At 35.7% G+C, this 15,034-nt stretch overlaps 3 protein-coding genes across 3 annotated transcripts; 2 read left to right on the top strand and 1 right to left on the bottom strand.

Moving 5' to 3' along the window:
* Window positions 96-3,677, top strand: LOC104722013 (MDIS1-interacting receptor like kinase 1-like). The gene is made up of 2 exons (XM_010440114.2): window positions 96-2,968; window positions 3,054-3,677. Exons 1-2 carry the CDS (start codon window positions 349-351, stop codon window positions 3,467-3,469), a joined length of 3,036 nt encoding a protein of 1,011 aa, XP_010438416.1. The 5' UTR covers window positions 96-348; the 3' UTR covers window positions 3,470-3,677.
* On the bottom strand, window positions 3,617-5,646 carry LOC104722012 (auxin-responsive protein IAA11-like). Its single transcript, XM_010440113.2, has 5 exons — window positions 5,138-5,646; window positions 4,389-4,660; window positions 4,149-4,281; window positions 3,995-4,056; window positions 3,617-3,896 (listed from the first exon to the last, which is right to left on the bottom strand). Exons 1-5 carry the CDS (start codon window positions 5,401-5,403, stop codon window positions 3,880-3,882), a joined length of 750 nt encoding a protein of 249 aa, XP_010438415.2. The 5' UTR covers window positions 5,404-5,646; the 3' UTR covers window positions 3,617-3,879.
* LOC104722014 (ABC transporter B family member 23, mitochondrial-like) lies at window positions 9,681-12,455 on the top strand. Its single transcript, XM_010440115.2, has 2 exons — window positions 9,681-11,389; window positions 11,802-12,455. Exons 1-2 carry the CDS (start codon window positions 9,797-9,799, stop codon window positions 12,276-12,278), a joined length of 2,070 nt encoding a protein of 689 aa, XP_010438417.1. The 5' UTR covers window positions 9,681-9,796; the 3' UTR covers window positions 12,279-12,455.

Here is a 15,034-nt window from a genome sequence, read left to right on the forward strand (position 1 = left end):
TCTTCACATGTTCAATGTCTTAAGAAATTTCTGAAATTGTTGTAAAAAAAAAAATAAATAAAAAAAAGAAATTTCTGAAATACTTCCAAAATCTTGTTTTATTTTTTTATTTTCTTAGAACATGGTAACTCTTCATACCTTTTGATCACTAGATCCACATAAAACCAAGATTCATTTTATATATTTCACATAATATATACAGACAGAGCAAGCATATATACTTGCCGAGTTTCTTCTTATTCTACTCTTCTTTCCACCCTCCACCTCCTTGCATGTTCACGAGTCTTGTTCTTGGTAATGAACTAAGGAGACAAGTTTCAGTCGAAGCTGCTGAGACAGAGGAAGAAGATGAAGATGAAGGTTATGGTTCTCTTCCTTTACTACTGTTACATTGGTTCTACTTCCTCTGTTTTAGCTTCCATCGACAATGAGCTCTCCGTTTTGCTCTCGGTGAAATCAACTCTTGTGGATCCTCGTAACTTTCTCAAAGATTGGAAGCTTTCAGCATCCGGCGATCACTGTAACTGGACCGGTGTTCGGTGCAACTCCCATGGCAATGTTGAGACTCTTGACCTGTCGGGAATGAATCTCACGGGCAAAATCTCTGATTCGATCAGACAGCTGAGAAGCCTTGTCTCGTTTAACATCTCATGCAACGGATTCGACTCGCTTCTCCCGAAATCGATCCCGCCCTTGAAATCTATAGACATCAGCCAGAATTCATTCTCAGGGAATCTTTTTCTATTTGGCAATGAATCAGTTGGACTCGTTCACCTCAATGCCTCAGGTAACAATCTCGTTGGAAATCTCACGGAGGATCTTGGGAACTTAGTCTCTTTAGAAGTTCTTGATCTCCGGGGGAATTTCTTTCAAGGGTCACTTCCAAGTTCATTCAAGAATCTACAGAAGCTGAGATTTCTCGGATTGTCCGGAAACAATCTCACCGGCGAGTTACCAAGCGTTATAGGCGAGCTTCTTTCACTTGAAAGCGCCATTCTTGGGTACAATGAATTCGAAGGTGAGATTCCACCGGAATTTGGGAACATTAACAGCCTCAAGTACCTCGATTTGGCAATAGGAAAGCTAAGTGGTGAGATTCCGTCGGAGCTCGGGAAGCTCAAGTCACTTGAGACGCTTCTCCTGTACGAAAACAACTTTACCGGGAAGATTCCAAGAGAAATAGGAAACATTACCACGCTAAAGGTGCTTGATCTCTCCGATAACGCATTCTACGGCGAGATTCCAATGGAGATAGCAGAGCTGAAGAACCTGCAGCTCCTGAACCTGATGCGCAACAAACTCACCGGCTCAATTCCTCCCGCGATCAGCAATCTTGCGCAGTTACAAGTCCTCGAGCTCTGGAACAACACGTTATCTGGCGAGTTACCAAGCGATCTCGGGAAGAACTCTCCACTACAATGGCTTGACGTTTCTTCAAACTCCTTCTCCGGTGTGATTCCTTCGACCCTATGCAGCAAAGGCAATCTCACCAAGCTCATTCTGTTCAACAACACCTTCTCCGGTTCAATTCCAGCGACTCTAACCACTTGTCAGTCGCTAGTTCGAGTCAGAATGCAGAACAATCTCCTCAACGGTTCGATTCCCATCGGCTTTGGCAAGCTTGAGAAGCTACAAAGACTCGAACTTGCCGGTAACCGTCTCAGCGGAGGGATTCCGGGAGACATATCGGATTCAACTTCGCTTTCTTTCATTGATTTCTCAAGAAACCAGATCCGATCGTCCCTCCCTTCCACGATCCTCTCCATACACAATCTACAAGCGTTTTTAGTCTCCGAGAACTTCATCTCCGGCGAAGTCCCCGACCAATTCCAGGATTGTCCTTCACTCTCAAACCTCGATCTCTCATCAAACACTCTCACAGGCACAATCCCTTCCAGCATTGCTTCATGCGAGAAGCTCGTAAGCCTCAACTTAAGAAACAACAACCTCACCGGAGAGATCCCAAGACAGATCACAACAATGTCAGCATTAGCCGTGCTTGATCTCTCCAACAACTCCTTAACCGGAGTACTCCCGGAGAGCATCGGAACATCCCCTGCCTTAGAACTCCTCAACGTCTCCTACAACAAGCTCACAGGTCCAGTCCCAATCAACGGCTTTCTCAGAACAATAAATCCAGATGATCTGAGAGGTAACGCCGGTCTATGCGGCGGCGTTCTTCCACCGTGTAACAAATTCCAAGGATCAACATCAGGTCACAAGAGTTTCCACGGGAAACGAATCGTCGCCGGATGGTTGATTGGAATCGCAACGGTTCTAGCTCTAGGGATTCTCACCATCGGTACGAGAACTCTATACAAGAGATGGTATACTAACGGATTCTGCGGCGACGAGACGGCGAGCAAAGGTGAATGGCCGTGGAGACTAATGGCGTTTCATAGGCTAGGGTTTACAGCTTCCGATATCTTGGCTTGCATCAAAGAATCGAACATGATCGGAATGGGAGCTACAGGAATCGTATACAAAGCAGAGATGTCACGATCGAGCACAGTCCTCGCCGTTAAGAAGCTATGGAGATCCGCCGCCGATATCGAAGATGGAACCACCGGAGATTTCGTAGGCGAAGTGAACCTATTAGGGAAATTGAGACACAGGAACATCGTGAGGCTCCTAGGGTTCTTATACAACGACAAAAACATGATGATCGTATACGAATTCATGCTCAACGGAAACCTAGGAGACGCGATTCACGGCAAAAACGCCGCCGGGAGGCTTCTCGTTGATTGGGTTTCGCGTTACAACATCGCGTTGGGTGTAGCTCACGGCCTCGCTTACCTCCACCATGATTGTCATCCTCCGGTGATTCACAGAGACATCAAATCCAATAACATCTTGCTCGACGCGAATCTCGACGCCAGGATCGCCGATTTTGGCCTCGCCAGGATGATGGCGAGGAAGAAAGAAACCGTTTCAATGGTCGCCGGTTCTTACGGTTACATCGCTCCCGGTATGCTTTAAATACCGTACCGGTTATTTAATTTGGTTCAGTTCTTATGTTTGTTTGTTTATTTACTTGGTTGATCATGTTGCAGAGTATGGATACACATTGAAGGTGGATGAGAAGATAGATATATACAGCTACGGGGTCGTGTTATTGGAGCTTTTAACAGGAAGAAGACCGTTGGAGCCGGAGTTTGGGGAATCAGTAGACATAGTTGAGTGGGTGAGGAGGAAGATAAGAGACAACATATCACTAGAAGAAGCATTAGATCCTAATGTAGGAAACTGCAGGTTTGTTCAAGAAGAGATGCTTTTAGTTTTACAGATCGCTCTTCTATGCACCACGAAGCTCCCGAAAGACAGACCTTCGATGAGAGATGTCATATCGATGCTCGGAGAGGCTAAACCGAGGAGGAAAAGTAACAGTAATGATGAGAACACTAGTCGTAGCTTGGCCGAGAAACATACATCGGTTTTTAGTACTTCACCTGTAAATGGCCTTCTTTAGGACAAGATTTATGAAGAGAAAAAGGCCGATAAAACTGATTCGTTTGATTCCTGTTCTGTATGTAGAAAGAAGAGAGAGATAGAGAGATCTTGATGCTCTTATTTCATTTTTTTCCATGTAGAATAACTTTGCTTTTGTTTTTACAGATCATATTAACTTTGTGCATTGCTCTGAACCGGTTTTGTGCAAGACAAGGGGTTTTGTTATAGCTTTTGAAGTGTAATTTACAACGAGACCATATAAACTAACTAAAAGAGAAAAACAAAAAAAAATGGCAGAGCCAAAAAAAAACTGTAAAAGGGAGAGAAGAAGAAGAAGCTTCTTACAATGTTTTTGTCTTCTCTTTGATCTGTGATCTGTCTTATTACTGCTTCAAACATAAAGGGTTCTTGTAGATTATTTTATTTGCTTCATAATATCATTTGAGCTGTAAACATGGAATACACAAACAAAGGTCACAATAACACAAAAAAAAGTTAAGATTTCAATAAGGATACCAGGATTTGATCTAATCAGTAAATGTACCTTTACCAGTAGCCTCTGATGTTTTCATTATCCGAAGCCTCCTCACGGAACCAATAAACATCCTAGACACAATTAACAAATGGGTTCAGGATCCAGAATTCTGAGGTTTACATATGATTAAACATGGCAAGCATAAGAATATAAGTATACATACCCCCACGGAACATCACCAACAAGCATCCAATCTCCTTCCTTGTCTTCATATGTTAGTACTAATCCAGAAGACCCATCCGGTAGTATCTTGACAGGTGTTTCCATGCGACCATCAGTTTCTCGTGTGCTTAAACCTAATCACAGAAAGAATCATCATTTCAATCTCAGACTAAGGAAAAAACAAACAAACTCAAAAGCATCAAAAAGAAAAAAGAAGAACCACAAGATTCGAAAAGCTCACCTGTTTTGGGTTTCAGAAACATTTCTTCAAGAGTGTTTGACAATGATTCATAGCATTTATGAGCATTCAGATCAATTTTTCTTCCAATTGGAATGCCATCCATAGTCACTTTCACAAACATGGAATTTCTCATATTTGTAGCATCAGTTCTATTCTTGTTTACTTCTTGACGAATCTCAGAGTTCTGATCTTCAGAAACCAATGTCTTGGCTTGGTTAACAACCATACTGTTCATTCTGTAAGTCCTTATTGGTGGCCATCCCACAACTTGCCTGCAATTTTACATAGGCATAGAGTAAATCACAAAAAGGATTAAACAATTCAATAGCCTGTCAAATTATCTCACACGAACCAGGCTCAAATCAACACAAGTTTACACAAAAATCAGAGAGCAAGAGCATCACTCTACAGGATGAACCACTCCATTCCAAAAGAAAGAAAGAAAGAAAAAAACACTTTCCCTCTAAAGCAAGTACTACAGAATCTCATAAGAAAGAGATTGTCATCTATGGATAATGATAATAAGATTCAATTACCACATACAGTGACCAAACCAAACTCTATATGATCAGGAAGACACATTCAAAGTCATCTAGGTATATAAAGCTCGAATTTCTCAAGATAACACAGAACATTCTGTCTAATCATATGATTAATCAACATGTAAAGGCTTTTTTCTAGAAATGGAACGGTTAAAATTCTAAAGGATAATCAAAAAAAAGAAAGGAAAATAAGAGAATCTCACTCACCCACTAGTTGCGGCCATGGAATCAGCTGTTTGCTTGATCCCAGCAATTACGCTAGCTCTGCTCAGAGAAGAAGATGATGAAGAAGAAGAGGAATCATCAGCGTAAGCAACCCTACAATCTGGATACCCTTTTCGACCAAGGCTCAAGGTAAGACCAAGCTCAAGCTGCTCATTCCCTACAGGAGAAGAAGAATCCTCACAAGAAACGACGAGATTTTCATCGTTTGACAAAGCCGAAGCTGATCCACTAACGGAACCGCCTTCCATTTGAATTCCAAACTCAGAAAAGCTGAGAAAACTGTAACAGAGAGATTGAATCAATCAATCAGTGGTTGGAGATTTTGATTGTGAGGGGAAGTGGGAAGAAGAGATGGGTTGAATTTGAAGCAAAGTTTGAGACTTTAAGTAAGGCAGAAACAGTGAGAAGGAAAAATAAAAAGGGAAACAAAGGATGAACAAGAAGACACGACGGGTGGGTTTTGTCTCTTTTTCACTTCCCTAATCCTTTTTTTTTCTTTTAGTCTTCTTCATATTAATTTTTATGCAAAAGAAGAAAAACAATTATATTATTTGGCAGAAACAATAAATTTCTCACTTTATTCCGTGAATATATTTACTTGAAAACTTTTTTTGTTTTTCTTCTTTTAACAATATTAGATTAGTATCCGCCTTACGCTGCAGATTTGTTTTCATATATATATATATATATATATTTTGTATTTTTTGAAATAATATTTGTTTTTATATTGGTTGAAATCAAATATTATAATAAAAAATTTCTCAAAATGCCAAATTTTATGTTTTTTTCCCTAAAAAATACAAAATTGTAAGTTTTTTTTTCAAAAATACCACAACATCTTTTTTCCAAAAATGTCACAAACACAAAAAACTGAAATTTTTATTATGTAAAATTTATTTTTCTTAGTTTGGTTGACTAATTTAGATTTAAGGTATAGTGTTTAGTTTTGAATATAAAACTTTAGTTTAATTTTGTGGTATTTTTGAAAAAACTCATTTTAGTGGTTTTTTTGGAAAATAAAACTAAAAGTGGTAATTTTGGAAAAATCATATTTTAGTTATATTTAGGAGAATTGTCCTATTATAATTAATAAAAAAAAATTATCATGGTCAATGGTAATTTTTTGTTTTTGTATTTTAGTTATTATTTGTTGCATCATTTTTTTATTTATTTTAATCAAACAATTTTTTTTTTCATCTAACTAACTTGGGACTTAAGTACCCAATTTTTTTTTTACAAAATTTAAAAAACAAACAAAAAAAATCAGGAAATACCAGAAAAAAACAACGAACTGAGTCCGTAGATAACTTTATTATAAAATCGAATTGTTTTGTTAAACTGAGAAACTTCTTTCTCTTAACTCTCTCTTTCTTTCGGAGTGAGAGAAAACTCTGTTTCTTTTCTTTTGTTTTTCCAATTAACATCAGGGATCTTTTGACAGTACGTGTGTTTAAATATTTTTCATAATTTTTGTCAAAAAAATAAAGATGGAACAAATTATATATAAAAAAAAGAGAACATGAATAAAAAAAATCTTGACAATACAAATCAATCGATTATAGTAGTATGAAATTCAATAACCTATGCCATATTACAGTCAAACAGTTATCATATTACCAATAGCCAAAAGCCAATAGCCAATAAAGGATGTGTAATTTTGATAGTTTTTTTTTTTTTTTGTGTTTGATTGTGAGTGTGATAAACATTGAGTAGAATTGTAGAAGTAACTACGTATTCCTTTTATTAACAGTATGAGTTTACACTTTGAGCGCATAACTACTCCAGGTGTTCCTTCTCCTTGCTAAGTGCCAATATTGAATTTGTTATATATCTTCGATAAGATGAAATATTGCTGCACGAGTCAAGAAGACAATAGTGTGTTAAGAACCTTCTTCTATCATATTAATATAATTTCAAGTCTGTGTGGTGTTTGTTTGTTTGTCAGTTTGCTACTATCATGCTCTTGTTCATATCATCACGTCCACTCAAGCATTAATTAACTTACTTTGCAAGCCTTAGCTTTGCTAGTTTTTCAAACGTATTTTTATCTTCTGATACTTCAACCTGCTATTTACTCCTATTTCTTTATGTTACCCTTACACTTAACTTGTAGAGATTTATCTTGTACTTTACTCATGGTCTTATGGGCCTGAACTATGATCATTGTGGAGATCGCTCCTCTCTATCTTGCAGAGTTTCTAGAAGATTCGGCGAATAACCTCGGACTAAATCACTCTTCTCAAACTCTTGCTCCAGCTTTGCCTCTTCCCTCCACGGAGTTAGCTTGCAACAACTACAAGGTTTATAAACTCTCATTAACAAACCTCTCTCATTAACAAAGACTTAATTATTGCATTAACAAACAGTTACAACAAATTCAGAAACACTAAAAAGGTATATCACAAGAAAATCTGTAGGTTATTGTAATCTATCACAAACGGTTATTGTAATGTATATTATTGAAACTCAAAAGGGTTTTTAGAGCTAAAGTTGTAGATACACTAAGCGAAAGTTGCAGAGACATTCTAAATGCTTTAGACTTTTTAAAAGTCTTGCATTTGTTCTCAGCGATCAACAAAAGCTTCATTTCTTCTTTAGACAATCCATCTTTCAAAATCGCACAAGTTTTCTCCAGCAAAGTTCTAGCTTCTTTCAAACCCAAATAAGTAAACAGAGAGATAATATATCACATTGGTAAAGTCACAACAGAAGTGAAGCCACCAAACTTAAGAAGAAGAAACTAACCACCATGAAAGAGAAAAAACATGAGCAAGCTTCAAAGCAAAGACGCGTGATGGAGAAGAGCAAACAAAACACCGAAGCCGCTTTAAGAGACTTCTTGACTCTTCTCTTCTTCACCAACATTCATAGTAATTTCAAGTTTCAAACACATAGCTTATCTCAAAAATTCATCTCAAATTCACACATTTACAGCTTTGAAATCTTCCACAATCCCTCAAATTAAGAGACATAAAAGAACAGAATTTTGTTAACTGGAAACAAAAAGTAGAAGAAACAAAAAAAGTAGAAGAATCATAGTTAGACAGACTAAAACAATCACCGAACGCTTATGCGATCGTCGGAATTGTCAAGAATAAGAGTTTTAGTTGAGATGCGCAGAAGATAAACAATTTTGTTAGGTTGAAATTCTGAAATCGATTGATGAAGAGAAGACAATTATATGTCCACTTTGGCAATTTGTAAGATGATCTGTATTATTTGTTTTCATTTTATTGGTCAATGATTTTAACTGATGTGTGAATAGGAGCTTCAAAGTTGAAGTTGATGTGTCTATGGTGAGAAACATTGTAGTTTTATTGTATTGATCCACTTATACAATTTCTTTAGAAAAAAAAACTATATGTGGACTAATCCCATTCCATTGTGTTTAAAGAATCTTTTACGATTGAAAATGGTGGACAATTTTATTTTTTATTTTTTATTTTTGGTAAATGTGTATAGTGAAGTTATGCAATCATGTCATTTATATATATATAAAACTAATAAAGTCAGATATTTAACATAATTGATAATAAACCCTCATAACATTTTAATAAAATACAATTACATTATCATATAAATTACATATGTAAGTTATATTTCCTTACCAAAAGAAATTACTTATAATATTCTGAACAATAAAATGATTAGGTGCCAATGACAAACATGATTTCAAAGTGTATAAAAATGATGCTAAATGTTCAGATGTTTTTAGTTGGTATATTGACTCCATAATCTGATATAGATAGATTTCAAAGAAAAATATGATATCAAAACGGTTGTATCCGTGGGATTAATTAATACTCCAAAATAAATAAAATAATCACATAAATAAATAAAAAAAAAACTCAAAAAAAAAACATATATATCTTCAGACTTCAAGCTCCAAAATAAAGAAAATAAGAAGTGGGGGCTCACATGTCAGCTTCAAAGGATTCAATCGGACGGCTAAAAAAAAGATACTTAGCATTAGATGGCTACGTGGAACCCACGTGAACAGAGTGGGGGGGGGNGGGACTCGTGCCCACGTCCTTTGGTCCATCTCTTCCACATCCGACGGTCGCTGATTACTTCCCTTGATTTAAAAGCTTCATCACTACTATATAGTTTTAATTTAATCCTAGTGGCAATCTAATCTTTAATCATGTTATTAAAATTGAATATTTTAGACCAAAAAAGGAGTTTAGCTGTCTATTTTTAGTGGTGTCCGAATAAAAACCCTTGTCGTCTGGAGGGAAGACATAACCGACCGTTGCTTTCTTTACTTTTCAATTAAATCGTTCAATTTTTAATTTAATTTGAGAGAGTTGAAAAATTCGAAAGTGTTTGTGTTAGTTGTCCATGTGGGTCTCCCCCCGCGATGAGAGATTCGCTGCGGTGTGCACCACCGTAACTAAAAACGTATCAGATTCTCTCAATTCAAATCCCAGTGGCTATCAAACCAGGACCGGTTCACTCCGAAATAACTAATTTCATAACTTTAATCAAAATTGATAAACCGGATCCGGTTATTTCCGAGTTTGATATCTTCTTCTTCATCTTCTTTCTTCTTCTTGAGCTACTCTGTTACGGAACAAGAACAGAGAACACAAAGATTCGATTCAGACCAAACTATATGTGATTCTTTTGGGACAAGAAGCGATGATGAGAGGATCTCGGATCCTCCTCTCTCGCGCTTCTCTTTCTTACCGTCTTCGCTCCGATCATCATCATCGTCAACATCAGATTCAGAGTTTCTCTAGTTTCATCAAACGTAACTCAACTCGGAGATCACCATTAGCTATCAATGCGTTCCTCTCCGATCCATCGCCGTCTCCGGTCAACGCTCGAGTTATGTTCTTCTCCACTTCAGCTTCAACTCCAAATCAAGATCCAACCACCTCCAAATCTCACAAACAAATCAACACGACGTCGTCTCAGAAGATCCTCCGCACGATTTCGAGCTACCTATGGATGAAAGATGACCCAGAGCTACGATTCAGAGTCGTCGCTGCTTTAGCGTGTCTCGTGGGAGCTAAGTTCTTGAACGTTCAAGTTCCTTTCCTCTTCAAACTAGCTATCGATTTGCTCTCTTCGTCTTCATCTTCGATCGGCGATTCAAATCCTTACCTATTTGCTGCTTTCGCTACTCCTTCGTCAGTCCTCATCGGCTACGGCATTGCTCGATCTGGATCTTCAGCTTTCAACGAGCTTCGTACTGCTGTTTTCTCTAAAGTATCTCTCCGCACGATACGGTCCGTATCAAGAAAAGTGCTCTCGCATTTACACGATCTCGACCTTCGTTACCATTTGAATCGTGAGACAGGTGCGTTGAACAGAATCATCGATCGTGGTAGCAGAGCGATTAACACGATCCTTTCAGCTATGGTTTTCAACGTTGTTCCCACGACGTTGGAGATAGCTATGGTCTCAGGTATATTAGCATACAATTTCGGAGCTGTTTTCGCGTTCATTACTTGTCTCTCTGTTGGATCATACATAGCTTTCACATTGGTTGTGACGCAGAGGAGAACCAAGTTTAGATATGCTATGAACAAAGCTGATAATGACGCTAGCTCAAGAGCTATTGATTCTCTTGTAAACTACGAGACTGTTAAGTATTTCAACAACGAAGTCTACGAAGCGAGAAAGTACGATGAGTTACTTGGTAGATACGAAGACGCTGCATTGCGAACTCAGAAGAGTCTTGCGTTCTTAGATTTTGGACAGAGTTTTATATTTAGTACAGCTTTGTCAACATCAATGGTGTTGTGTTCTCAAGGGATTATGAATGGTACGATGACAGTTGGTGATTTGGTGATGGTGAATGGTCTTCTATTCCAATTGTCTCTTCCTCTTTACTTTCTCGGTGGTGTTTACCGCGAAACTGTTCAGAGCCTTGTGGATATGAAATCGATGTTCCAGTTGCTGGAGGAAAGATCCGATATCGGAGATAAAGATATAGACACAAAGCTCCCTTCTCTTGTTCTGAAAGGTGGAAGCATTAGTTTTGAGAATGTACATTTTAGGTATCTGCCGGAGAGAAATATTTTAGATGGGATTTCATTTGAAGTACCGGCAGGGAAAAGTGTCGCCATTGTTGGTAGTAGCGGAAGCGGTAAATCGACGATTCTTAGGATGATATTCAGATTTTTCGACACAGATTCAGGAAATGTAAAGATCGATGGTCAAGATATAAAGAAAGTGAGATTAGAGAGTCTTCGAAGCTCCATTGGAGTTGTCCCTCAAGATACCGTAAGTAGTTATTGCACTATAACTCCATAATCGTTATCTAACACAACAGTTAATGCAAGTATGCTAGCATATATTTTTGTATACTGTGACAACTAAGGTTTGATTGGTAAATCTATTATAGGAAAGTTATAAACTCTGTTATCTAATCATGATATTTTACACTCCCCTAATGCTTCTTATTAAGAAGTTCTTAACCATAACTAATTAATTATCTTCATTTTAATGCAAGTATGCTAGCATATTTTATATAGTGTCACAACTTAAGGTTTTTGATCGGTAATAATATTAGAAGTGCTTAATCATAACTAATATTATACATCTTCATTTTAATATACCATGTTGATTTCATGGTTACACTAAGATAGGCTAAGGTATAATCATAGCCTTAATTCACTACTGACATTATTGGCAGGTGCTTTTCAATGACACAATATATCACAACATCCACTACGGAAACCTTTCAGCAACAGAGGAAGAGGTGTACGATGCAGCTCGACGAGCTGCAATCCACGATACGATCATGAGATTCCCGCATAAATATTCGACCGCAGTGGGAGAAAGAGGGCTAATGCTGAGTGGTGGGGAGAAACAAAGAGTAGCACTCGCTCGTGCCTTTTTGAAATCACCAGCGATTCTGTTGTGTGACGAAGCCACAAGCGCACTCGACAGTAACACCGAAGCAGAGATAATAAAAACACTCAGGTCGCTAGCGAGTAACAGGACTTGCGTATTCATTGCACATAGACTGACTACTGCGATGCAATGTGATGAGATAATTGTAATTGAGAAAGGGAAAGTGGTGGAGAAAGGGACACACGAAGCGTTGTTGGTGAAATCAGGAAGGTACACCAAATTGTGGAGACAACAAAATAGTAAACCGGATGGTTGAATTGAATCTTACTTAAGAAAGCTATAAGTGTTGTAATGTTGCCCTTACATTATTTTGTTAGTCATCATATGATTAGTAGGGTTGTTGACTAAACAAAAGGGAAAAAGTTTGGAGGGTTTATAAAAATTTGCATTATGTTGAGGTAAAAATAGATAAATATGACATGTCTTTATGATTTTGGTCACTCCTTCCTTTAGTTTAAATTCTGTCCAAGAAAGTGAGAAACATTCGTTAACATTACGTTAAAGTGTTTAGTACTCAGTCAGCGTGTTTTGTACCTTTTAAAAGACAATGAAGTTTTTTTTTACAAAATAACTAATTTAGTTTTTTTTTACTTGTAATAAGAAACACCCGATGCAAATATATGTTATTGGGCATTTAGCCCAACCTTATGATAAAAGCCTAGTTCCTCATATATCGCTCTCTTTCCTTCATATCCGTATCCACCGTCCAGCCGATACGTCATTGCTAAATGGGCTAACTCCAAACCCTATAATAAACGGATATGCATAACATTTATAATGATATTAATTTAATAATTATACATTTATAGATATATTTTTAATTATTTAAATTTATTAAAAATTTGAATAGAGATAATTTTAGTAAAATAATATTAGACTTTCGGATTTTGTAAGTTTTGTAGTTTTAGAATTATAATATTTAGAAAACATTATTGACGATAAATTGCAAATTCTATAGACAAATTTACTTATACACATTACGTACATTTAAATTATGAATAATAATATCAATTATCGTATTTTAATAATTTATCAAACTATAAGCATATCTAGAAATTGAAAACTTTTAAAAATTTTAGCTATTTTTATGATTTGTTATAAAGTATTTTCTATCATTATAGTTTGAAAATACAACACAACAATTATTTATAGATATGAGTTTTAGGAGTCACATATATTGTTATATCAACATATATATATATATATGTGTAAATTTACATGATTATTAATTTATGATATTATTGAGACTATATTTTACATGAGAATTTCAAAAAGATTATTATCTTATTATCTTATCAAATTTTGTTATTTTTAACACTGACTCGATTTGGAACTAACAAAATTTACTAATTTATAGAGTATTAATATTATAGGTTAAACTATATATTTATATATACATTTTTGGAGACATTTATGAAATAAATTATAAAGTTCATACCTATTTACAAGCATCTCATTGACATTAATTATTAATTTGTTTTTCATTTAATTAATTAATATTAAGTTTCTATTTTTGAAAACAAGATTTCCCATCCTAAACAAAATTTACCAAAACAATCGGAACCATTCTCTTTTACATTAAGTATTAAATTTATAATTAATTTAATTAATATTAAGTTTCAAATCTTACAAAACAATATTTTCTCCATACACAAATTTTCTAAACAATCGGCCTAATCAATAAAAAAAATGATTTTCAATCTTGGAGGAGGATATTTGGCCGAGATTTTTGATCTCAACGCATTGATCTCAACGTATTTAAAACTAATTTTTACTTTCATGGGTTTTGTATGATGAATTATTGCGAATTAAAAATCTTTGAACATGTTGCATGACCCGCCTATCATGGCGGGTTTGGACTATATAACCAACACTAAAACTATTATTTTATCTCATATATACTATAGATTTGTAATCATAGTTTTAAAAAATAAATTATAAATTATTTAGTATATGAACTACAAAATATTACACATACTATACTAACATACTAACATACTATATATGCATATACCTCTGTTTAATTCTAGAGAACAAAACAAATTTAGAATTTTATATTCTATCTAATAACAAATTTAATGTAATTAAGTTATAAACTTTATAAAACGTAAGAAGAAGAAGAAAAATTCTAAATTAATTAGACAAAAGTTAATTAGTTGAGAATTTGAAAATTAAATGAATTAAAATTATTGTTTAAAAGGTTAAATCCTTGTACCTTTTAAATTTGTTTTTGGTAGTCCGACTCCGAAGTCCAAACACAAACATGGGTGGCTAGTGTTTGTTACACTATCTTTCATTGGATTCTTTGCTTTAGTTTTTGCCATTGGATATGGTTTGTGGCGTAGATGTCAGATACTTTTTATTATTTTGACTCATAAGATAACTACATATTTTCTTCCTATTATTAACTACATATGTTCGTCCTTTGCAGAGATGGGTAGGCTCAGACGTTAAGAAAGATATGAAGGATATGGCAGCCGATGTTAAGAATACGGTTGTTGCAGAGGCGTATATGCTTGGAGAAAAGATTGATATGAACACTCTTTCATTACATGAACGCGTCTATGATCAAATCACGGTAATGTAATCAGCTCTCATATTTTTAAATCTAAATTATAGATAAACTGGTGCTCGCAATTAATAAACTTAAAATCATTTAGCTTGAGCGCATCGAAGCAAAACTGGATGCTTCAAGATATGAGAATAAAGGATATGCTTTAATCATGTCTTTAAAATTAACTCTCAGGCTGGTTGGAGAAGAAAAGACAGTGCAGTGGCCTCCAAGAAGATTGACCAAATTGATCTTCTTGAGCCTCATCCTAATCTCTCTCTCTCACTCTTTCAAGTGCTGCTTCCAGCGAGATAGAAACCATCCAAATATATATTCGGTAATTAGACCAAATATATCATTATGAAATTACTAGGCAACTTGCGATTTAATCACCAAGGAGTTCTACGTATGTAAAACTAGAATCAATCAATTACTCAGACAAAAAAAAAAAAAAAAAAAAG

The sequence above is a fragment of the Camelina sativa genome, chromosome 11 (assembly GCF_000633955.1).
Source record: "Camelina sativa cultivar DH55 chromosome 11, Cs, whole genome shotgun sequence".
Taxonomy (NCBI): Eukaryota; Viridiplantae; Streptophyta; class Magnoliopsida; order Brassicales; family Brassicaceae; genus Camelina; species Camelina sativa.

Excerpts from the sequence above, each read along its gene's own strand:
- LOC104722013 (XM_010440114.2), top strand. The coding sequence starts at position 349 with ATGAAGATGAAGGTTATGGTTCTCTTCCTTTACTACTGTTACATTGGT. Across the intron at positions 2,969-3,053 it reads TTACGGTTACATCGCTCCCG|AGTATGGATACACATTGAAG; the intron begins GTATGCTTTAAA and ends ATCATGTTGCAG.
- LOC104722014 (XM_010440115.2), top strand. The coding sequence starts at position 9,797 with ATGATGAGAGGATCTCGGATCCTCCTCTCTCGCGCTTCTCTTTCTTAC. Across the intron at positions 11,390-11,801 it reads GAGTTGTCCCTCAAGATACC|GTGCTTTTCAATGACACAAT; the intron begins GTAAGTAGTTAT and ends CATTATTGGCAG.
- LOC104722012 (XM_010440113.2), bottom strand. The coding sequence starts at position 5,403 with ATGGAAGGCGGTTCCGTTAGTGGATCAGCTTCGGCTTTGTCAAACGAT. Across the intron at positions 4,661-5,137 it reads TCCATGGCCGCAACTAGTGG|GCAAGTTGTGGGATGGCCAC; the intron begins GTGAGTGAGATT and ends GTAAAATTGCAG. Across the intron at positions 4,282-4,388 it reads GTTTCTGAAACCCAAAACAG|GTTTAAGCACACGAGAAACT; the intron begins GTGAGCTTTTCG and ends TTCTGTGATTAG.